This window comes from Symphalangus syndactylus, chromosome 17 (genome assembly GCF_028878055.3).
Source record: "Symphalangus syndactylus isolate Jambi chromosome 17, NHGRI_mSymSyn1-v2.1_pri, whole genome shotgun sequence".
Classification (NCBI taxonomy): Eukaryota; Metazoa; Chordata; class Mammalia; order Primates; family Hylobatidae; genus Symphalangus; species Symphalangus syndactylus.
Window position 1 is genome coordinate 52937301 of NC_072439.2, and position 24568 is coordinate 52961868.

Below are 24568 nucleotides of genomic sequence, written 5' to 3' on the forward strand. Positions count from 1 at the left end.
CGGGCGCATTCTCCCGGGCACGCCTCCCGCGGGGTCCCTCAGGACAGGCCGAGCCCGCCTCCGCGGCTCCGGTCTCGCAGAGCTCGCGCCAGGTGGCCCAGCATCTTGGTGCTCGCGCCCCGAAGCGAGGAGCGAGGGCGGGTTGGATGACCAAAGTCTGCCCTGGAAGATCACCCCCCTGCCCCTTCCACGCTCCCGGCGCAGGTGAGGGTTTCGGCCCAGGCCACGGGGACCGCGACCTCTGGGGAGGTCGAGGCGGAGGGCGCAGCGGGGGGCCTGGAGCAGGGCTCCGGAGGGCGCTCCCTCCCTCGCCCAGGTTCACCCCAGGGCCAGCTTCGGCGCCGGGGCCCGCGGGCTGTGCGCTCTGCGGCTGCGAAAACCCGGAGAGGCGGATTGGAGCGCGCTCACCGCGCTCTCAGCCAACTCCTCCGCGGTCCGGCCGCCGTGCTGGGCATGCTCAGTGCGGACGCCGCGCCGCCGTCCGCCAACTCGGAAGCTCGCGCTCCCGGGCCGTGGGGGCGAGAACGCCGGCGGCGAGCCGGCGTCGCTCGCCGCCCCCAGACAGTGGCAAACTTCGCGGCGTTCCCGGAGCTCGTCCGGGCGAGGCAGATACCGCACAAATAAAATCAAATCCAATTCCCCTATCCCAACCCGAATGATGGAGGCTGCGGCGGCCGGAGTGACCCCGCCGCCGCCAGCCCCAGCCCGCTAGCCGCGGACCAACAGGTAAAGTGTTGGGGGTTGGGGGCGGAAGGGAAGAGGAGCTGGGGCCGGGGGGAGGCGGCGGGCTGGAGGAGCCCGAGACGCCTGCGGGCTGGCTGCCCCCGTCGGCGCTCACAGCCATCGCTCCTCACCCCCTTCCCCAGCCCCTGGAGGGACTGTAAAGGGTTAAGTCGGCCCCGCGCCACCGTGAGCACGGCCCCCCTCCAGCCGCCGCGACCGCCAGCAGCGCGCCTCGGCGCCTGCCCGGAGCCGCCGAGGGGACCGTAGCTGCGGATGCGCCACTGGAGCCTGGCGGGCGTCTAGGAGGCACCGGCCGCTTCCCACCGGCCGCATCCCTGCGTCTCGCGCCCCCTCCAGACTTCTCTCCGCCTGCACCGGCCGGGTCCGCGCCCAGGTGGCGGGGTCTGCGGGGCGCGTGGCGGCGGGGGAAGGGTCCCTGCCGGGGAAGAGAGGCGGGGGCGGTCCGCTCCACAGCTACTTCCCGGGAGGGGAGGGCCACCCTCGCCTTGGGCGAGCACTTGAGCCACCAGCCTAGGCGCCAAGAAAAGTTTTTTTTTTTTTTCCAGTGCCCCACCCCCACCCCCATCCTGCGCCCAGCTGGGGTGGGTTTGGGTCCATTGGTGAAAAAAGTCACACGTTCCCATCAGCTGCTCCTCCCCCTGGGGACAAGGTGGGGGGTAGCAGAGGAGGCAGGCGCCGCGGAGGACCCTGGCCGACCTCTAGCCCCTCCGCTGTCGCCACCGGAGCTGTGCGTCCCGGGGCTCGAGCGCAGCCGAGTACTCGCCGAAGGCTGTCCCCATCAGTGCGTGTCTGCTGCCGGGCAGCGGCAGCATCCAACCTGCTTTATTCCTCCTGCCTGCAGCGCCACAGCGAGCGAGCGAGCGAGGAGGGGGAGAGAGGGAGTCTGTCTGCAAAGTGCTGCTCCCTGGTGCTCAGAGGCGGCTGCTCCAGCTCCAACTCTCATTCATTTCGCCGGTTAACATGAGAGATCATGGCCGCCTTCGGGCTTCTCAGCTATGAGCAGAGACCGCTGAAGCGCCCCAGGCTCGGGCCGCCCGACGTCTACCCACAGGACCCCAAGCAGAAGGAGGTAAGGGCGCCGGCGGCCTCCCCGGCAACCGGGGCCGCGCTCTGCAGCACTGACCCGGGGCCAAGTTGGCCCAGCGGGCATCGCCGGCGCTGCGGGGGAAGAGGTCGGGGAGGGGGATTAGAGGCGGGGGCCAGGCTGGGGGTGCTGGGCGACCCCCCGGCTGCGGAGACCGAGCGGCTGTCAGTCCCCGCGCTCCACTGGGGCGCTCGCTCTCCGTGTGCCGGTCGCTTTCCCGTTGCCGGGCCTTGCACGGCGCCGCCGGGCGCTTCTCGGGCTTCTTCCCTGCCGAAACCGTGCTCGCTCTCACCCGCTTCTGCTTGCTTTATTTTTCTTCTTGCCGCTTCGGTAAATCGTCGTAAACTTTTTGAAAAATGTTGGAATGCAGTGCATCCTACACTGAGGTCTTGCGTTTTGCGTTTGCTGGCCAGGGACGAAGGTCGGGGGAAGCTTTTCAAATTTTCCCGTTTGGAATGGAAGTCGTTTTTATCGAAGTGATAAATATTTAGCTCTCTGAATATACCTCTGTAACCCTTCTGCCCTTTAAAAATTAAAATTAAGGAGAAACACTGATTATCGTCTCTAGAGGCAATGGGCTTAATTGCTAGAGGCTGTTTTGTATATGTAAAAGCAGGCGAGTTACCTTGGGAGGGAATAGTTCCCAGGATTGCTTATTTCTTTGAATGAGATTAATTGGAGACACCTTGACTCTGGCACCAGCTACACGAGCTTCAATGGCTAGGATAACCATGGCATTTTGTAGCTGTGTATCTGTTTGTCAGGAGTTAACAAGTAATTATGTAACAAGTCTCTAGTTATAATGATCACCTTTGGCTACACCATTTGCCCAGGGACTTGCCTCTTTTTTTTTTTTTTGATCACCTGCTACCCAGCAGTGCTTTCTGAGTTTGCCAGCTGCAGTCCACCCATCTTCTGTTGAGCTAAACACGAACTGACCACATTTCAAAACTTAACCTTGCTGAGAATCTAAAAACCTTCCATTAAAAGTTCGTGGGCCCACTGATAGCACAGAAAGGGCTTTGTTAACCAGGCAAGGAGGGGTCGTTAAGACTTTCCTTTTGATAAACGTATCTTTCATTAGGAGAGTAAGTGCTTGCTCTGGCTAAACTGTCTTGCTTATAAAGTGTCTGAGAAGTAAGGAACAGCAACTCCTTTTAGAGGTTTAGCACACTAAATATGCTCTAGCATCAATGAAAGCTGGGAAGGTTTTACAGGTGGTTTCCAGCACCAGCTTTACAGGATGGTAGAGATTTGAGAAGATTTCCCAGATTTTTTTCCCTACCCGTTACCCAACTTAGAATGAAGTTAATGGTTAAGGACTGGAAATAATAGAGAAGCTGAGGATCAAGTGTACAGTTAATAGCTTAAAAATTATTGGGGGGAAATTCTTAAAGTTTTGATAGGGACAGGGACATTTCGTTGGTTGAACTTTATCATCTTGTAATTAATGTCTTACTGTGTCTTTCCAGAGGGCAGCATAATTGATGGCATGATGGCTTGGGGTACTGTGTGGGCTTATTTAGCATTTGTTCTTCAGGCCAATGCTCATTTCAGGATTGGGGCCTCTGATTCTGGAAAGAGTAATTTTGGATTTCAGGGTCTCACAACATTTTATGGAGTTCTAAAACTGGAAGCGACCTTAGGGACTACTTTCTATAACTTCCTTTTGACTAAGTGAAACAGGCCTGGGAAAGCTTGACTCGTTTAACCAAAGTGTATAGGTGAATAAGCAGAGGAGTTGTACCACCAAACCAGTATTTATGTCAAAACTAATACTGCTTTGAGGATGATTTATGCTAAATTATCTTCTGATGTTATCCCCTTTCCCCCAAGGCAGCCAGAGTTATGTGTGGCTGTAGCCAAATTTGGGTACAATATGGAACAGGTGCTTGGCTGTTCTTGGGTGGTTGGTAAGTAGAGTTTCCTAAGCTTTAGTTATTTATGTCCTACTTCCCTCAAGATTTCTACCCTACCCCTGTACCACCTGTACTTTTATTCTGAAGTTTTCTTTAAACTAATTTTTAAGAAACTTTGTCTTTCCTGGGCAGTACTACACGTGGAGTCATGGATTTATTGAAATATATATATATAAAATTTATATCAAATCATGTTTACATACTATTTTTAATCTATTTGATATTACATGCACACACGTATGTGATTATACATAATAAAATGAGACCATTACTATTAACACTTTAAAAGTTCATCTGTGTATCGAAAACAACAGTTGTGTTTCATTGGAGATATGTGTGGTGGAAAATGCTGATTTAATGGAGGAAGTTTGGGCTTCCAAGTTGGGCCGACCTGGATTTAGCTTTTTTTTTTTTGCAATTGTGTGGCCTTGGGCAAGTTGCATAGCCTCTCATTTGTAAATTAGTTTGATTGTGCGCTTCAGAAAAAATTTCAGACCAACATTTGTGTGAGAAAAGCCCTCCTCCTGGTAGAAGTTATTCTTGTCATCATAAATGTAATTTTTATTGTTGTTGTTAACCAGTGGTAATATATTTCAGAAAAGGGCTCCCAGCAGATAGGGTGGAACCTTTGAACCAAGACCCATGTGGAGAAGTATGGGGGTGGGGGGCGGAATATGGAAGCTTTAACCTGCTTGATGGCTTGGTTGTATTTATTTGAGAGCTTGCTGTGCATCAGCATCCTATAGGACTTCATTATATATTGTGTTATAATACTTTGCTTCCTGCAAAGTATTTTTGTTGTTTTTTGTTTTTGTTGTTTTTGTTTTGTTTTTGAGACGCAGTCTTGCTCTGTCCCCCAGGCTGGAGTGCAATGGCACAATCTCGGCTCACTGCAACCTCTGCCTCCTGGGTTCAAGCGATTCTCCTGCCTCCTGTCCTCAAGCATTTAAAGCAGGGAATCAGAAAACTGGCAGTCATCCTTGAGACCTCCTCCTTGCTTATACCCCATTCATCCATCAGCGTCTCTACATCCATCGCACATCCTGTTCAGTTCCAAAATATATTTCCAATCCACCAGATGCTCCCCAGTTTCACCAGTATGCTTGGTCTCCCTTCTGGCTTCAGGGTGACTTCTCTGCCCCAGGGCTCCTGCATATTCTGTCCTGGTCTTTCTGCCTGGACACCTGTCTAGCCACTCCCTCACACTCAGCATTCCACTCAGCTCTTCTCACCTTAGCCTGTGGTTAGAAAGGTAGGCTCTGGAGCCAGTCTGCTTGGGTTGGGACCCTGGCTGTCCTGTTTACGTGCCCCTTATTCTCCCTATACTTCATTTTCCTTCCATATAGAGTGAGAGTGATAATACTACTTAACCCATAGGGCTGTTGGAAGATTACCTGGATAATATATGTAAAAAGCACTTAGAACAGAATCTGTCATAGATTCAGCCCCTATATGTTTGCTGTCATGAACTACTGTCATGCCTGCCCCTTCATCATTCAAGTCTCAGGCTTTTCTGAGATATCATTTACAATTATATACTTATTTGCATCTTGCCATCTCTCCCTAATAGGTCAGTTTCATGAGGGCATGGATGAGGTCTGTTTTGGTATGGCAGAAGTAACTGGCACCTGCACAGTTAGTTCCTAGAAGGCTGAGGGCACAAATGTTTATTGGAACATGAATAAATGTGGGATGAATAAGTTAAAAAGGGAAATCTGGTGACTGAGGGGTGTTGGGGAAAGTCAAGGTTAAAGCTGAATCTATCTGCTTTGGAGCCTAGGTTAAGGCTGAAACTAAAATAAAGCTCCAGAAGTAAGAAGGAAGAGGAGGTTTACTCTGGGACAAAAGAGACTGAAACAGGGCCAGGCGTGGTGGCTCATGCCTGTAATCCCAGTACTTTGGGAGGCTGAGGCGGGTGGATCACCTGAGGTCAGGAGTTAGAGACCAGCCTGAACAACATGGTGAAACCCCGTCTCTACTAAAAAATAAAAAAATTAGTTGGGCATGGTGGTGGGCGCCTGTAATCCCAGCTGCTTCGGAGGCTGAGGCAGGAGAATCGCTTGAACCCGGGAGGCAGAGGTTGCAGTGAGCCGAGATTGTGCCATTGCACTCCAGCCTGGGGGACAGAGCAAGACTGCGTCTCAAAAACAAAACAACAACAACAAAAACAAAAAACAACAAAAAAAGAGGCGGAAACATTTGAAGAGTAAATATGTGCAGAAAATCAAATTCGTTAGAAAAATGGGTTGGGGCAGTAATGAGATTTCCGGGAATCAGGAGCTGTGGAGCCCCACCAGCAGGGACCTACAGGAAGAATGGCCTGGTGTGCAGTGCAGGGGCTGCCCGAAGATATACACAGCATGACTTAGGAGAGCTGGTGGTGATGGTGGTGTCTGCATGCGGATATCCCAGAGTGGTGGTTCTTCAACCTCAGAGGACATTCAGATTATCCTGAGGGCTGGTTAAAACAGATTGCTGAGTCTCTAAGATTCAGTAGGTCTGAGGTCAGGCCTCAGAAATTGCACTGGTGACAAGATCCCAGTTGATCTGATGGTGCTGGTCTAGGGCCCCACTTCGAGAACCCTGACCTAAAGGGAAGACATCCAGTTCTGCAGGGGCTAGAGCATTCTGCTTGATACAAGCAGGGCTGGATTAGACTTCTGTGTATGGCTGAAGTCGCAGTAGTTTTGTTTAACAGCCAACTCAGCCAAGATTTGGTGTTCTTGTCCCAGAATTTGTGCCCTCTCTTAGTTCAGATCTAAGGGAATGGACCAGGAAGTCTCAGTCCCCCTCCAGTGGCTTTTTCCATTACACTTGAAATAAAATGCAAACCCTTTACCTTGGCCTTCAAGGCCCTACCAGTGTGGCCCTTGTTCACCTCTACAGTCATTGCCTGCAGCCAAACAGTCTGGCTTTGAGTTCTGGCTACCCCACTTACTGTCTGTTTGACTCAGCTTCCTCAACCATGGAGTGAGGTTTGTATTTCTTCCAACTTCATAGGGTTGCTGGGAAGAGAAAATGAGCTAGTGCATGCAAAGTGTGTAGAATCGTGCCTGTCACACAGGCAGCACTCAACACAGGTCAGCCACTATTAGCTGATCCCTTATTAAAGGATGCTGGGGGTCTCCTGTTGTACTTACTATAACAGCCACAAGATCCTGCCTTTCAAGATCTGGGCTTTGAGTCACCCCTTCCAACTTGCTGTGTGGTGGGACCACAGGCTGCCTCTCTCCTTCCAACAGGCCTAGCTTCCTTGTGTATAGGTTCCTGTCCCTTGCTCCCTGCAGCAGTTTTGTTTCCTGTCATTTGGTTCTTAGCTCAGAAACTCCCCCACAGGGAGGCCTTCCTTGCAGCCTGTCTTCCCTCATCCTTGCGAGTTCATTTCCCTGCGTTAATATGTTTTGTAGCGCTTGTCACTGTCTGAAGTGCAATTATTAGGATGCTATTCTCTCCATGGCCTGCCTTCCAGCTGGAATGTAAGCTGCATGAGAGCAGAGGCTTGTCTGTGGTGTTCACATCTGTGAACAGCCTAGTGCCTGGGAGTAGACCAGGTGCTCAGTAAATACTTCATGAAGAAATTAATAAATGCAGAAGAACTATTAATGAGCAATTGTGAGTATTTATAACATTTAACTGTCTCAATGCTTGGTTTATTTTGGTAACTCCTGTTAGTTTTCTTGTTAGCATCGAAAACTCTTAAACACATAAATGCCTGATTTAGAGGCAGCTGGGGAAGTGGAGTGCGGGAGGTAGAAAGTTTGTTTCTTCAAAAGGGGAGGATGTTGATAAAGTTTTCTGGGAAGAAAGGACAGATTGACCAGTTGACTTGGGGGACCAAAAGAGGAGGCAAGGGAGATATTTGATTTCAGACAGCTCCTCACCTGAGACTAATTGGCTGGCCCCAAGGCGCTGCTGCAGACCTCCCAGAATCCCAGTGTTCAGGGAGGGACTGATGTTTGTGTTTAACTCATGCCTCAGGTGACTCTTAGGAGAGGAGCAGTGTAGGAAGCACTGGTTGGGAGGTCCTGCTGTTTTCAGCTTCTCACAGTTTGCTACCCAAACTCTATGGCCAGGGAGGAGGAACTCAGCTGGTTGTCATTTTTCAGGGTCTGCCAGCCTCTGCAGCCGAATGTGAAAGATGCTTGTTAAAAAAGGACGTATATACTTTGGGAGACCAAGGCTGGAGGATCGCTTGAAACTAGAAATTTGAGGGCAGCCTGGGCAACATAGTGAGACCCCTCATCTCTACAAAAAATTCAGAAAGCCAGGTTTGGTGGTGCACACCTGTGGTCCCAACTACTAGGGAGGTCAAGGTGAGAGGATCACTTGAGCCCAGGAGGTCAAGGCTGCAGTGAGCTGTGATCTTGCCATTGCACTCCAGCTTGGGCTACAGAGTGATACCCTGTCTCTTAAAAAATGCAGATAAAGTGGCCCACCTCTACCCCAGACATGCTGAGTCACAATTCTGGGAAGGAAGCTCAGAAATTTGCATTTTAAACAAGCTTTCTAGGTGATTCCGAAACATGTCAAGCTTGAAAACCTTTGCTTTAGTTTGCTGTCCTTATCTGTAGAGAGCATTGTGACCTGGGCTCCCCCTTATTCCTACCTGCTGCCCTTGATTTGAGGTATTAGAATCTTTTGGATAATAAATGCTACTCAAAGTATAGTACCTTTTGGTACTAAACAGTGCAAATGAGTTTAGTTACTTTCCTCCTTGAAGTTCTAATAACCGTGGTTCCCAGCATAGGCTTGTTTTCTGTTGCTGTACACAGTTTATAGTAGAGGGGAGTTTTATGCCTTCGTTTTGAAATAGCTATATCTCCCTTCTGCATGCACTTGGCTAAACTGGGGTATAAGCGAGCAGGCCTTGTTCCATGAAGCCATTCTTTGAACTTGTCAGGGTTGTGGGATTTTCTTTGACTGTGTCTCTGGGTTCTCAGTTTTGCTCTTTGGGGACCCCTGTAAGGCTGTCGGGTACAACCGCTCTCCTTTAGCCTGTCAGATATTTCCCCTGGACTAGCACCTGAAGAGATGAAATGTGATCCTTTAGGAGGTTGGAGGACCACACAATGAGATCTGGAAAGTAAACTGCACTGGGTGAGCATGAGGTAGGAGAGGATGAGGATGCACAGAGTTGAAAGATTCTAGCAGAACCAGTTAATAGTGCCACCTGCAGGTGTGTGCACGTGTATGTGTGCACATGCATATATGCACCAGTGTGTAAAGACAAAGCTCCTTGTTAGTGTAGTAGTGAGTTAAAGAAAAAAGAAAACCAGAAGTAGAAGCATAGAGTAAGTGAAACTTGCAAACTACAAGAATTGTGATGTATTTCTTCTGAAGCTGTTCTCCGATGAGGTTCTGGGAACACCATTCTCAGGGCTTCTAGACTAGGCAGGAATTTGAGAAGTTGGAAGGATCCACAAGAATGAACATGATGAAAGATGTTAAAATGTCAAGTCTCTTGAGCAGTGAACGAAGGGGTGATTGACTTAGCTTGGAGAAAAGCTGACTTCAGAATCTGAGAAAAACCAGGTGGAGGGAAGAAATCCAAGGGAAATGTAGAGGGGACCCTCTACCTATATTCCTCCCCAAAAAGGGAGCATGGAAACACTTGGACTTTTAATTACCTTTAGATAATTTCTAAAGCTGGGTGACAGTGACAAGGGAGTTCATGATACAGTTCTCTTTCTCTTAGAAAATGTGTATGTATATGTAAAGAACAATGTCATTAAGTTATACAGTAGCTTAATTTTGACTTAAAAATATATATACACAATCTAGAAGGATTACCACTCACATGCAACCAGTTATCTCTGGGGGATAAGATTAAGGATGATTTTTTTTTTTTTTTTTGAGACGGAGTCTCGCTCTGTCGCCCAGGCTGGAGTGCAGTGGCGCGATCTCGGCTCACTGCAAGCTCCGCCTCCCGGGTTCACGCCATTCTCCTGCCTCAGCCTCTCCGAGTAGCTGGGACTACAGGCGCCCGCCACCGCGCCCGGCTAATTTTTTGTATTTTTAGTAGAGACGGGGTTTCACCGTGGTCTCGATCTCCTGACCTCATGATCCGCCCGCCTCGGCCTCCCAAAGTGCTGGGATTACAAGCGTGAGCCACCGCGCCCGGCCGATTAAGGATGATTTTTATTTTCTTCTTTGTACTAATTTGTATTCTAAGCTGTAACAATAGATATGTACTACTTTTGTCATTGGAGGAAGTACGTTAAAGAATAATTATTAAATAACCTTGACTGATTTAGAGAAATGGGTTTCTGTTAGTTCCAAGCCAACCTAGAGCCCCTTTAGGTGGTGCCTAGGTAGAGGGATCTCATAGAGTATAGAAAGAGACATTTATGTACCTGTGATCTGCCAACAGCTGGATAGGGCTGGAGTTAGGACTGTTAGGTGATCATTCCAGCTCTGCAACTTGAACTGTGTAATATCGGGCAATTTGGCCATTTTCCTCACCTATAAGCTGCAGAGAATAATATCTGATATATAGAGCATTTTAAATGTGAAGCAGCGTTGTAAACTTAACTTTTTAATCAAATGTAAGGTATAAATTCAGTGACCTGGAGGAGCAGGTTTATACCAGCTGATTGTTAAAATTTTAGGAATTTCATGAAATGGTTGATACCATGTTGGTAGCTTGAAATTGGCCATACAATTCAATAGTAGTAGTATTTATACCAAGGAAATTGGCAAATACTACAAATGAGAACTTAATTTCATTTTTTTTTCTTTTAAATTAGAGACGTAGTCTTGCTCTGTCACCCAGGCTGGAGTGCAGTGGCACCATCTTGGCTCACTGCAACCTCTGCCTCCCAGTTTCAAGCTATTCTCCTGCCTCAGCCTCCCGAGTAACTGGGATTACAAGCGCACGCCACCATGCCCAGCTAATTTTTGTATTTTTAGTCAAGATGGACTTTCGCCATGTTGGCCAAGTTGGTCTTGAACTCCTGACCTCAGGTGAGCCACTGTGCCCGGCTGACTTTCTTTCATTCTAAGCTGGTTAACATTTACCTGCATACCACCGGGTGTAGTTATAGATGGCAGACACTTTGTTGGCTACTTCACCATCATTATTATCCTGCTTTTCCCTTGCCTGCTTCTCACTGAAAACTTTTTTTTTCTTTTTTTTTTAAAGCCAGATCCTAGCAGGGCTCAGTGGTGCATGCCTGTAATCCCAGCTACTCTGGGGACTGAGGTGGGAGAATCACTTGAGCCTAGGAGTTCAATAGTAGCCTGGGCAACATAGTGAGAGCCGATCTCAAAAGAAAGCCAGATTATCACTTTCCTAGTTTCCTTTGCATGTTGAGATAAGCATATAACTTAACTCTCGCCCAAGAAATTTAATGAAAATCTAGACTCCTGGAAAATATTTGTTTCCTGTCTGATAAAAGTACAGGCACAGGAGGAGAATGGCATCTCCTGATGACCTGAAGTCTCCTTAGTTTTCTGCCTTTGGAAAGGTAATAAAAGAACATGATAGCTGGAGCTGGGGCAACCATCTTATGGCCTTGTGGCAACAAGCCTGTGGAGAAAAGACAACATGAGGAGTCAGTTGAGTGGCTTTATGAAATTGCTAGGCTGCTAAACTGACCTTGGGACCACTTCTCCTTGGACTTCTTGTTAAATAAACAATGCATAGCTATCCTCATGGTTTAAGCCACAGTTGGACCATATGTCAATTTCTTGTAGCCATGTAATGTTGTCAAGATACTTTCTGTTTATATTTTGGTATCCTTGAATAATTGCAGCATGAGGGCCACCCCCCCCCACGCTCACTCCCTTTTTTTTCCTCAGGGATTACACATTCCAGGAACTCTCCTGCTCTTTGGCTTCATGAGGAATATATGGCAAGAGACAAAGAGCAGTGGTGTCTTGTCCATTAGGCAGTGCATTCTGACCTGGTCCTATCAGAAATGGAGGGGGAGCTGAATAGCGGCCTCCTTTATTTATTTCTGTTGCTGGCAGAAAGCATTTTGGTGGGAAGGGAGGAAGAACCCTGTTCTGTTTTGCTTAGAGAGGGAGATTCTGTAGGTCTGCTATTTTTGGGCGGAAGCCATGCATGTTTATAGCTAGAAGGGAACTTTGAGGTGGATTGTTCTAACTGTCTCATTCAGTACAAAAGGAAATTGAGTCCCAGGCAGGTTAAAGTGGCTTGTCAAAGCAGATCTGGGCCAAGCACTTGTGTGCCCTGATTTGTTCTTGCAACTTTACTTGGCCTGTCTGTAAACAGCCTCCCCTTCTGGTAAACACCCTCACGTTGCCCTGGAAATGAGAATCACTCTGCAATTTAGGGCACCCGGTGCCTCTGTGAGAGCTGGGAACTCTTCAGCTCACCACTTGATCCTCTCAGAGCTCGCCAGATCTTGTGTGGTGTTTCCTGGGCAGGGGAGAATACTTCAGAAGCTCATGCATTTTTGTCATTATATTTTTTGATGGAAGGTTCCCAGACCTATCTGCAGCTTCTGGGGATAGCCCTGGCATTGGCATTTGTGGGCTGTGTGTGTGCTGGAGGTCATTTCTATCTAGTTTCACTTTCTTGGTTGAGATACCCCCTTATTTATGGGCAGCTCTCTTGAGAGAGATGCACACAAGTGGTACCAGTTGCCCAGTTCCTGGAAGCAATACGTACATGACATTCTATATAAATGGATCTTTCTTAGTTGTACAATGCCGTTACCCTGAGAAGAGGAGAAAAATATTAGCCATTGGATTTTATTTTCCTTGTTTTGCACAAAATCTTACTATAACATATGCATGCCAAACAAATTCAGTCATTCAAAAAATGACTGAGCACCTTGTAGGCTCTTTGCCAGCTATGGTGCTATGAGGACAGGGCCACAGACTTGTATTTCCTACTGTGTCACGGACTTCCAACACAGTGCCTGGCCTACACCTAGAACTCAAAACTTTCTTTTATGAATGCATATGAGAATCCACAAATGCTAAGAGCATTAGATACAGTCCTGGTGCCCCAGGCCTTCAGTCTAGAGCAGTGGATTTCAACTGGCGAGGGGCGACAGTGCGTTTTCTTTCTCTCTCCTCAGGATGTTGGCAGTGTCTGGAGACATTTTGGGTTGCCACAACTGGGTGTGTGTCTTGGTACTTGCATATAGTGTGTAGAAGCCAGGGATGCTGCTAATGTTCACCAATGCACCAAACAACCCCCTACACCAAAGACTTAATTGGCCGCTGCTATCAGTAGTTCCAGGGTTGAGAAACTGTCGTCTAGAGGGAGTGATGGACCTGTAAATGAGGAGCAGAATGTTTCAGATATTCTTTAAGAGGAAGGTACAAAGTGCTGTGGATAGAGAAAGAGACTTTTGAATCTGGAACTCGGAGGGTGTGTAGGAGTGGATGGGGTTGAGGACAGGGAAGAAGATTAATTCCAGGACGAAGGAGCAGCACATGCAAAGGGTTGCAGGACAAAATGATGTGGGTATGCCTTGGGCTGTGGGCCTGCCGCATGGTGCGGGGCATTCAGGGGAGAGCTGGGTTGGTGTGGGAAAGAAAGGTGGGACACAGTCATGGGGATCTTTGTGGAGGCTTTTGGATATTATGGTGGAGGAAGCCAGCCACCGTTCAAGGGTGATAAGGGAATGAGATTTAAGATGATTGAAGGTTGCAGTTTCAAGGGACAGTGCCTCTGAGGGTCATATTGAGGCAGAAGGATTGCCTAGCTAGGTGGTCCCTGACATTCAGAACTGGAAGTGGGTGATTGGTTTCCTGCGGCTGCCATAACAAATGACTACAAACTGGGTGGCTTAAACCAACATTCACTCATTCCCTCACAGTTCTAGAGGCCAGAAATCTGAAATCTGGGTGTTGGCAGGGCCACATTCCCTCTGAAGGCTCTAGGAGGAGACTCCTTCCTTGCCTCCTTCAGCCTGTGGTGGCTCCAGGTGTTCGTGGGCTTCTTTGACTTGTGTCCACACATCACTAATTTTTGCCTCCATCTTTACATGGTCTTCTCCACTTTACATGGTCTTCCTCTGGGTGTCTCTTATAAGGACACTTGTCATTGGATTTAGGGCCCACCCAGATAATCTATGATGATCTCATCCTTAATTACATCTGCAAGGACCCTTTTCCAAATGAGGTCACATTAACAGGTTGTGGGATTTGATGTGAATAGCTTCTAGGGGAGTTTTTTGGTCTGTGGGATTGGGAAGCTCAGGAAGAAAGGAGGGGTGTGTTAGCCCATTTTCACACTGCTGATAAAAAGACATACCTGAAACTGGGTAATTTATAAAGAAAAAGAGGTTTAATGGACTCACAGTTCCATGTGGCTGGGGAGGCCTCACAATCATGGTGGAAGGTGAAAGACATGTCTTACATGGTGGCAGGCAAGAGAGAATGAGAGCCAAGTGAAAGGGAAAACCCCTTATAAAACCATCAGCTCTCATGAGACTTACTACCAAGAGAAAGATATGGGGGAAACTGCACCCATGATTCATTTATCTCCCACCAGATCCCTCCCATAACAGGTGGGGATTATGGGAACTACAATTCAAGATGAGATTTGGGTGGGGAAACAGCCAAACCATATCAAGGGGTGAATTTATGAGAAATGTTATTTGGATGGCAGAATCAATAAGGTGGATATGTGAAGTAAGAGGAAGGAGCACAAGAATTTACCAACACTTTTAGCTTAAGCCAGTGGTTTCCAAACTTTCTGCTCTTGGGAGTCTTAAACATTGAGGATCTATTAAGCTTTTATTTATGTAGGTTACATCTCTCAATAATTACTGTGTTAGAAATTAAAACTGAGAAATTTAAATATATATTCATTAAAAAATCATAGTCAACCAATTTCATGTTAAACTGTGTTTTTTAATGGAAAATAACTTTTCCCCCAAACAAAAAATAGTGAAAAAAGAGTAGTATTATTTTACATTTTTGCATATCTCTTTAATGTCTAGACTTTTGTATTTAGTTCTGCATTCAATCTGTTTTGAGACATTGTTTGGGTTGAAGAGCATGCAGAAAATCTGGCCTTTCACAGACAAATAGTTAAAATGTTCTCGAGAGCTCCAGAGATATTGGACTTGGAAAACTACTTGTTTAGACTGTTGGGTAGGTAGATCAATGGTGGCCCATAAACTAACATGCCATAGGGAACGAAGTAATTTAACTGTTTTCCAAGGGTGGGGTGGGTGAGGGAGGGGAGGAGAGAATGAGTTCATTTCTGAATGCTTCCAATGTGATGTATTCATAAATAATTGAAGTCATGGGTGTGATTACCTGTTGAGAGTGTGCAAAGAGATGGAGGATCTGGATGACCTGGAGAGATGGAACTTTCTAGGGATAGACTTCCTGGAGTCTGTCAGGGGATCTCTGAGGAGGGCAGTTGATAGGGATTTATGGGTGCAGATGCTAAGTGACCCAAAGAGACAGTTAACATCGGCAAGACTCCAGCTCCATTTGCCTCCTCTTAGTTTTCCTTTATCAGTCTGAGCAAGGCTGAACTGGCCCTGAGGCAGGGGATTGAGGACCCAAGGGAAGTGATAGCTTTGACCTTGTTATAAATCTCTTCTTCTTAGAAAGGAGGGGAGACAGAATTGACACCGGGCTCCCCACTTACCTTGAATTTTCTACAGGCATTTCCAGAGTCAGTTGGAATGTGCCAAGATTTCCCTCAGTAAGAATAACTCAGCCTTCAACCCACATCCAGTGTGCTGCAGATCAGCTGTGCAACTGCCTCCTTGTCAATTAAAATTTGGTAGAATTTGCTGCTTTCCTTTTCCAGCCATTTCATTCATGGATAATCTAATGAGGTTGAGATTTGGACTATTTAAGGCATTGGCAGGAGTGAAGAACTAATAAAAATGTATTTTGTTTGAAGTGTTGTTGGAATTTTTTGCTAAGGTGCTAGTTTACTTAAAGGTATGGAGGATCTATCAAAACTGTGGCCGAGGCAGTGCTAAATAATTTATCATTCTCCTGTGTTCTGCAAGGAAGGTTAATATTGACATTGCTTAGGTTCTTCATCTTCTTTTTTAATAAAGCTTCACACAGTGCTGTTATTTGACAGTATGGAAAATATTTTTGGGGTCAGAGTTGTTTTTACTCTGGTCAGTTTCAGACTAAATGTAAACTCCCTCTTGAAAAAGAATCTTTATGAATTGGAGACACTATTTACATTTCTACTACTCACTTGAATCTGCTTTTTAAGGTATTAACTAATTGAAATGTTTTTGAAATTATATTTTCATTTACTTAGTACTTGATATGTGTCTTCCACTGTGTTAGGTGATATGGGGGTGTAGAAAAGAAATAGAAGCCTCCTATCTGTCTCCTCTGGAAATGTGCTTCTCAAAATAACTGTGGTGAAGGATCAGTTTTTAGAAAAATTAATTTTCAATCTGTTGTAGACTAATATAAAAATGAATTACCAGGAAAATGAAATGCTGCTTGAATGTGGTGGTAATGTCAAATTGCTGTAAAAGTTTTCAAATACTCTCAGTTTTTGCATATTTTATGTTGAGGACCAGTGACAGTATCAGACCACACTCAGGGTGGTAGCAATGCTCTAGAAGTTAATGTCGGTTTACCTACCCACATAAAACAATTTTTAAAATGACTAATTCATTAGTTTTATTTATTTATTTGAAAATTGAAGAATAGCATTCCGTAGAGCGTACAAAGTGCCACATCACATTATAATAGCCACTATTTATTGTGTTGGTTGTTCTGAGTGCTTTAGGTGTTTGGTTTTATGCCAGCCTCATGGTACCTGTGAGGTGGGCATTATTATCTCTTGCTTAGAAATGAAGAAACTGAGGCACAGAGAGGTACTTAACTTGCCCAGGGTCATTGAGTGGCATAGTGATGGAGTTGGACTCCCTGAGCCCATGCTGTAAACATTCTGCTCTATTTATATAGTGAGTCTAAGAATGCTGCGTGAGTTCAGAAAAGAGAGGGCTGGACACATGGAGGATACACTGGCTGATGTAGGGTCTTGAGAAAGGCAGGACCAGAATGGGTGGGACATGCTGTACCCTTTCATAAGAAAAAGCTGGAAAGGAGGAGGAGGGAGGCAGTTTTTCCTGCAGATCAGGCGTGGTGGAGCGTCTGCTGGAGCCCCAGCAGGTTGAGGGGTGGGGGATGGTGGTGAGCTCACGTGGTTCTGCTGTTAGATTTATCTCGCTAGCTCATGCCTAATAAATCCAGTGTGGGAGAGAGTGGAGTCGGGGAGGCTGGGAGAGAGACGACTGTAGTAACCAAAGCGTGAAGTAAAAAGAGCCCGACTGATCAGGGCTTTAAATAGGACTGGAGAAGAATTGGCAGTTGGTGACAGATTGGCCAAGGGAAAGGAAGAGAGGATAATAGACAACGCTTATATTTCTTGGAACACTGTTCAGCTAGGATAGTAGGTCCTGTTGCTTGAGGACCTCAGAGTGACACAGTTTTGTACTCAGTCTTCAGTGATGGGACAGGCATTTGAATTCCTGTGGTGCTGAATTGGAATGAATACTCAGACTCCCACCCACCCTGTGACTTCTAACTGGCATTAGCTGGTTTACTTGAAGGTCTTATTATTAAAAGGGCCCTTGTAGCTTTGGTTTATACTGCTTGTCCTGTGCTTTAAATCCCCCTTTAACGCCTGTTATTGACCTCCTTGTGGGCTGCTTGGGTGATAGTTAATCACCAGATTTGCTTGGAAGGTTTCCTAAGCTTGATGGAGGATGAGCAAGCCCCCTGAAAATAAAAAGGGTGGAGGCTGAGAAGTGCTAACAGAGGTTAACTGTTTAGACTAGTTTTTCTGAGGTTTACCAGGGGAAATTTGTTTCCTTGACTCAAAATTATACGTTTAGCTCCTCTGTTTCTGAATAATTGGCCTAAAAGTAATGAACAAAATTGCCACCACCAACAGCAAAAAAGAGACATTTCCATTCTCTTTCCTCTCTTTTCCAAGCAAGAAGAAGAAGGATGTTCTGCAGTTAACCATGTTCACTGCAACCTCTACCTTCTGGGCTCAAGCAGTCCTTCCACCTTTGCCTCCTAAGTAGCTGGGACCATGCCTGGCTAATTTTTATTTATGTTGTTTTTTGTAGAGACAAGGTCTCACTATGTTGCCCAGGCTGGTCTTGAATTCCTGGACAATCAAGCGATCGTCTCGCCTGGGCCTCGCAAAGTGTTGGGGTTATAGATGTGAAGCACTGCACCCAGTCTTGTTATTTTTCATGAATTTGCAGTACGTTTGTTGGGGAATCATTCTTATTGTCTCCCACAACATGGCTTCCTGCAGATGTGTGCTGAGCATGGGGTCAGAGATGGAATTGAGGTGGGAAAGAAGGATAAAAGGAAGGAGCTACATAATGGCTAAGTGTAAGTCAATTAACTGGACTTCAGAGGACAGAAACCATGGCTTATGTTTGTGTTCTCTGCCTTCAGATCACCTAGCACACTAGCTTGTTAAGTACTCTGTGAAAAATGATTTAAAGGAAAAATTTCTTATGTAAGGTCGCAATGCAAGAACTATATGGCATACCTCAGCAATAAGGGATCTAAAGAGAAAACTATCTTTTGAGGCTGTCTTAAATATAATTCTGGGCAGAATAAACTAGCAAATACCTTAAGTCTTCTTTCTTGCTTTATGAATATGTAAATCTAAAAGTTCAAGTATTTTTCTCCTGCAGTTTCCTAGATTTTTTTCTGAGAGCCACATCCAGGTGTTTGATATCAGAGGGTGATGTGCATTTGAATGTGATTTGAATATGAATTAATTAATGGGATACAATTATTTAGATAAGAGTGGAGTAAATGCTAAGTATATTTAGATATAATTGGAATCAGAGGCTCTCTCCCACTTTTAAATGAGGGAGGAGGAACTGCCTGTCTCACTAGGACACTTCTGGGTAGGATGAAGGAGGTTGTCATGGGAAATTGGCACTTCTGAGAGCTGTGTGTTCAACACTTCATTCATGGTGGACATTTCCATCCAAATTGAATTTACTGAGTAGTCAGTCATGTGCTCAGTTTGGGCCATATGTGCTGGTCATACAAAAGATCATAATTATAATGATAGTGATACCATTTTTAAAGTACTTAGTGTGCGTGCCAGTTACTGTGTTGATTGTATCACAACTGATTTCCACTTACCCTTTACAGTAGACATGTGAGGTAGGTGGGGTGATCTACATTTCGCAGAAGAGAAAGGGATATGGGATTCCAGTTTAAGTTTGTTGGAATCACACTGTGCTCTCCTCAAAGATTTCACTGTCTTGGAGCATACATTGGACCTATTTGGGGCTTGCTTGTCATACGGCCACCTAACCATCCATTTTACTTTCACCTCTCAGCCTCAGTTTCTCACCCTATAAAATGGGACACATCCTGCCTAAGCCACTTGTCTATTATGAGGATGGTCATGAATGTGCTGTTTAAATGTGAGGGAGTGGTATTATTACCATGATTTTTTTCTTTTTGCCTGCTCTAGGTACAGATGTTAAGATAGTATTTGCTGTTTTGTGTTGAGCTCATATCCTTTTGGTTTTGTTGGTCCTCACAGTTAGTGACTGATGGCCTGCAGGTGTGATTTGGATGGGGGTGAATGCTAATAGCAGTATAGGTGACAGTGGATGTAAAGAGCTGACTTTCATATGTGGCTTTGATGCAAATGTGGCTCTGGTGTTAGAAGGGTTGGGGCAGGAGAAGGACAAGGTGACCTTTTAGGGAAGTTCTGCCTTTCTTAAGTCAGGCCCCTACCTGTGGCCCTCTTCAGGAGGCTGGTATTAATGCTTTCTCTTGTAAATATTTTGGCTGCGATGGGGAATTCTTCCCTAGCTTCCTTTAAAAAACTTCTCAAACAGCTATTAAGTATCATGTCAAGTAGAGGAGCTCCAAGTAGAAATCAGTCCCCATTGCTGTGCAGTCAGCGGCCGAGATGTCTGCTTATCCAGAGCCTTAGTGAAGCTGCTTTTCTTGGCCATTGTAGACTCTGCAGTAACGGTCCCCGTGCTGCTGCTAAATGGCCCGGATCCTGGTTTTACGGGGCAGTCTTGCCATGGGGAATAGAGCAGAGCCTGCCCTCCCCTACCTGTATGTTTTCATTTCCTAGGGCTGCTGTAATGAAGTACCAAACACTGGATGGCTTAAAGCAATGGACATTTATTCTCTCATGGTTCTGGAGGCTGCAAGCTTGAAATCAACATATGCAGGGCCATCCTCCCTCTGAAGCCTCTAGTGCAGGACCCTTCCTTGCCTCATCCAGCTTCTGCTAGCTCCAAGTATTCCTTGGTTGTGGCAGCCTAACTCCAATCTCTGCCTCTGTCTTCACATTACTGTCTTCCCTCTGTGTCCATCCCTTCTATATGTGGACATTAGCTATGCCAGATTAGGACCCACCCTAATTCAGCATGACTGTCTTAACTTGGTCGTATCTGCAGAAACCCTATTTCCAAAGAGTGTCCTATGCACAGGTACAGGGGTTAGGACTTTGATATATCTCTTTGAGGGACCCAATTCTACCCATCACAGTGTGGCTCCAGGGCCTCTCTCCAGATCCTGCTCTGCACATCCTCCTGAGTTGGTCTGGTACTGGCTATTGCCTTCTAGGGCCTGGGTTGGCAGGTCATCCCCTCCTGTTTTCTCAGGAGCTTCAACTTATCTGCCATGTCCCTTTCTTCCTGTTAGCTTCAATTGCTTCCTTCACCGCCTTCTTCCTGGTGTGATTAAAACATGCACCAAGCTCTCACATCTTAGATCTCCTATCCTAGACCCCATTTTTGCATCTCTCCTCATTTTTCTCCAGACTTCCAGAAGCATCCGGTGTATTCACTGTCTTCCTCACCTCCCACTTCTTCCTCTGCTCTTTCCAGTCTGGCTCTGCCCTCATCGTTCTGCTGAGACACCCCTCTCAGGTCATCCGGAATGGCCATGTTCCCTGCAGCACTTGATTCTGTTGCTCCCACCCTTTGGGAAGCAGTTTCTTCCCTCAGCTTCTGAGGTAAAACACTCCTAGTTTCCTTCTCTCCTCTCTGGCCACACCATCTCAGTCTTTTTTGAAGGCTTATCCTCCTCTAACTGGCTATTAAATCAATACTGGATTTTTCCCAGGGTCTGTCCTAGGTCCTGGTCTTTTCTCACTTGACCTTCTCTCTAGGTGATCCCAGCCATCTCCAGGCTTCAGTCACTAGCCATATGCAGACAATTCACGACTTTAAGACTCCAGCCTAGACTTCTCTAGACCTGTATAGCTGAGTGCCTACTGGAAACATTTTCTCTGTGTGTCTGATGCCTCAAACTTACGATGTTTATACCTGAACTTGTGATCTGCTCCCCTTCCTTTGCAAAAAGCCCCCAACATGGGGGAGATGTACCATCGCAAAAGTCTAGGACATCCTTGACAACCTTGCTCTTTGTCATTCCATCCAAGAAATCAACGTAAATCCTGTTGGGTTTCCCTCCTAAATATCCCTCCATTTCTTCCTTCTCTTTACTTCCACCACCACCATCTTGGTCCAAGCTACTATTATCTGATATTCCAACTCTCATGAGAGCCTGGTAGCTGGTCCCAATCCCCTTACCCTCAGCCTCCCAGTTGGTCTGACCCTACTCCAGTCAGTTGTCCACACTGCACTTCTATTCAGGTCGGATAATGTCACCCTCTGTTTTTTTTTTTTTTCTTTCTTTCTTTCTTTCTTTCTTTCTTTCTTTCTTTCTTTCTTTCTTTCTTTTTTTTTTTAAGAGACAGACAGGGTCTCGCCATGTTGGGCAGGTTAATATGAAACTCCTGGTCTCAAGCAGTCCCCCCTGCCTCAGCCTCCCAAAGTACTAGGATTATAGGCATGAGCCACCATGCCCGGCCTGATGTCACCTTGTTGCTTAAAAGCTTTACTGTTCTTATGATAAAGACAGAAGCTCTTTACTTGGTTCACAGACCCTGCATAGTCTCTCCCCCAACCTGTACTGCTTCATTCTTATCTTTTACAGCTGCATTCCATTTCCTGCTACTGCTATGACAGCATTCTTTCTTTTTTTTTTTTTTTGAGACGGAGTCTCGCTCTGTCACCCAGGCTGGAGTGCAGTGGCGCAATCTCGGCTCACTGCAAGCTCCGCCTCCCGGGTTCACGCCATTCTCCTGCCTCAGCCTCTCCGAGTAGCTGGGACTACAGGCGCCCGCCACCACGCCCGGCTAATTTTTTTTTTTGTATTTTTTTTTTTAGTAGAGACGGGGTTTCACCGTGGTCTCGATCTCCTGACCTCGTGATCCGCCCGCCTCGGCCTCCCAAAGTGCTGGGATTACAAGCGTGAGCCACCGCGCTCGGCCCGACAGCATTCTTTCTTTAGTTTTCCCAACCCTGCAGACTTTATCCATGCCCATCCTCTGTCTTTCCTCTTGTTGTGCACACATGCACCAATGATTGTTATGCCTTTCTGATGAATTGACCTTTTTATCATTATGACTTGTCCCTCTTTGTCTCTGATAATACTTTTTGTCTTGAAGTCTACTATACCTGATATTAATACAGCTACTTCAACTCTTTTATGTTTATTGTTTGCATGGTATATGTCTTTTTCATCCATTTACTATCAACTTATCTGTCTCTATATTTAAAGTATGTCTTTATATTTAAAGTATAGCCTGTAGTTGGGCTCTACTTTTTTACTCATTCTGACAATTCCAGTCTTCTAATTGGAGTCTTAGTCTATGAATATTTAATTAGCATTTAATATGCTTATTGATATGGTTGGCTTTGGGTCTGCCATTTTACTATGTGTTTTCTGTGTCCCCAGGTTATTTTTTTTGGATTATTAGACTATTTTAAAAATAACTTTTGTTTACCAATTGCTTTTTAGTTATACTTACTTGTGTTGTTTTTCGGAGTAGTTGCTCTAGGAATTGGACAATCTACACCCCACCTATTCATGATCTCCTTAGAGTTAATATTATATCATTTCATGCAAAATATCAGAACCTCACCCCTGTAAGAGGCTGTCCTCTTGAAGTTAACTCCTACTTTGCAATCAGAGCTCAGGTCAAAGGCCACCTTTTCAGAGCATTCTTGTCTAACTCCCCAGACTAGTTTAAGCCACTATTATGTGCTTTCTGAGCAGGCACTTTGGGGTATTTATAACACTTGCAGTTCGCTCACTATGGAATCCCCTGGACTTAGCAGAGTCTGTATGCATAATTATTTGTTAATCGAATGAGGGACGGGGAGCAAGCCTTGAGTTGTAGCTTGAAAAATATAAAATATTTCATAATAATGTATTTCAGGGGGGTGGGAATGGCATGATGTAAGGCTTAGAGGTTGAAAAGACAGTGTATGTGGGGTGGCATATAATAAAATAGATTAAATGAAAGTTAAAATATAAAAATAGAAAACAGCTATAATAACAATAGCCACCATTTATAGGGCACTTAATAATGGACCAGGCGCTGTGCTAAACTCTGCACATTTAATCTTACGTAACCTCAGTCCTGTGAGTTATTCCTGTCTCCTTTCAAACAAAGCCACCAAGGTACAGAGATCAGTTATCTTAGTCTCAATTGCACGTAAGGCTATGCATTCAAACGCAGATCCATGTGACTCGCAGCACACTTAGAATGGAAGCAAGACTGGAATGCTGGGCTTGATTGTTTAAGGCTTTGAATGCCAGTCCTGGGTGACTGTGTTTTGATTTGGGGCCAGAGATGAGTGGGGAGAAGACCAGAGATGTTATTGAGGGTTTGTAGACAGTTATGCTAGATGCTGCTTTTTCCCTTCTCAGGGGAAAAAGAGCAGGAAGCCTTCTGATGCTTTTGGATAGGGGAGTGCAGAATAGAAAACTGTTTCAGGAAGATTCATCCAGGGCCAGTAGGCATGCTGGACAGGAGTGAAATGTGTGCAGAGCAGTAGCCGAATCCTGCTGTAACAGCTGCCTCAGTTGGTAGGGGTGGGGTGAGGGGCGGGTGGTGGGTGGGAGGGGGGTTGTAGTATTTTAAAGGAAGGAATAAAGGGGAGATACGTTTTGCGAGAAGTGTGGATAGGTTTGGTTAATAATGAGTTATGAGGAGTAAAAGATTCTTCCCTTATCTTCCGGGTCTTTTATATCTGCTAACCGTAGGTGTTGCCTAGTAACAATTACATGTATCTGTAATGGGGATTATCATAGCCCAGTTTCCCAAACTGGGGTTTACAGACATCCTTGGGGGTCTGAGAGAATGTTCTTTCGGGGTAGAGGTGGACAAGGCTAGGAAATATAGCTATAAAACCATGAAAAGTTTTTTGTTTGTTCTGAGTAAGACTTGAGCTAACCCAGCCTTCCTGACTAGCGCGTAGAGGGATATTTTTCTACTTCTGTGGCATTCTCATCCCTGGTGGACATTTCTACCCAATTCATTGAACCGTCATGGAACTGGTTTGTTAGATGTGACTAGGGGACGGAGAAAATTGGGAGTTTCTGCGCATGTTCTATGCGATAGATGGTAACGCTCAGGAGGTTGTGAGTGTCTGTAGTATGTATTTGTGTGCATTATCTGACTTTGAGATGGCCATTGAAAACTGTGTTAAACTGAGCTTATTTTTTTTTCTTGAGTGCGAAAGAGCTTAAGAAATTCCCAGACTAGCATCAAAATGTTTTCACTTTCCCAGTGAAACATTTCATTGAAATTAAAAGATTGCTTTGAAAGTGATCCAAAAAATAAGATCATTCTGTGAAGTTCAAGGTAAATGCATGAGATTTATGGATGCATTTGGAGGTTACCCAAAGTATCGAAGGTCTGATTTTTTTTTCTTTTTTTTGAGATGGAGTCTCACTCTGTCGCCCAGGCTGGAGTGCAGTGGCTCAGTCTCGGCTCACTGCAACCTCTGCCTCCCGGGTTCAAGTG

General features: G+C 45.8%; 1 protein-coding gene across 9 annotated transcripts in view; it reads left to right on the plus strand.

The window, feature by feature from the left end:
- Positions 1-453: 453 nt before the first annotated feature.
- Positions 454-24568, plus strand: part of MED12L (mediator complex subunit 12L) — a 344195-nt gene continuing 320080 nt past the window's right edge. For 7 of the 9 annotated variants that reach the window (XM_063620245.1, XM_055250841.2, XM_055250843.2 and 4 more), the window contains exons 1-2: positions 489-726; positions 1586-1813. In XM_063620245.1, coding sequence (XP_063476315.1) covers positions 1715-1813 — 99 coding nt within the window. In that variant the 5' untranslated portion in view covers positions 489-726; positions 1586-1714. Of the gene's footprint in view, positions 727-1585; positions 1814-24568 lie in introns of all 9 variants that reach the window. The other 2 variants (XM_055250839.2, XM_063620247.1) reach the window with 1 other exon arrangement.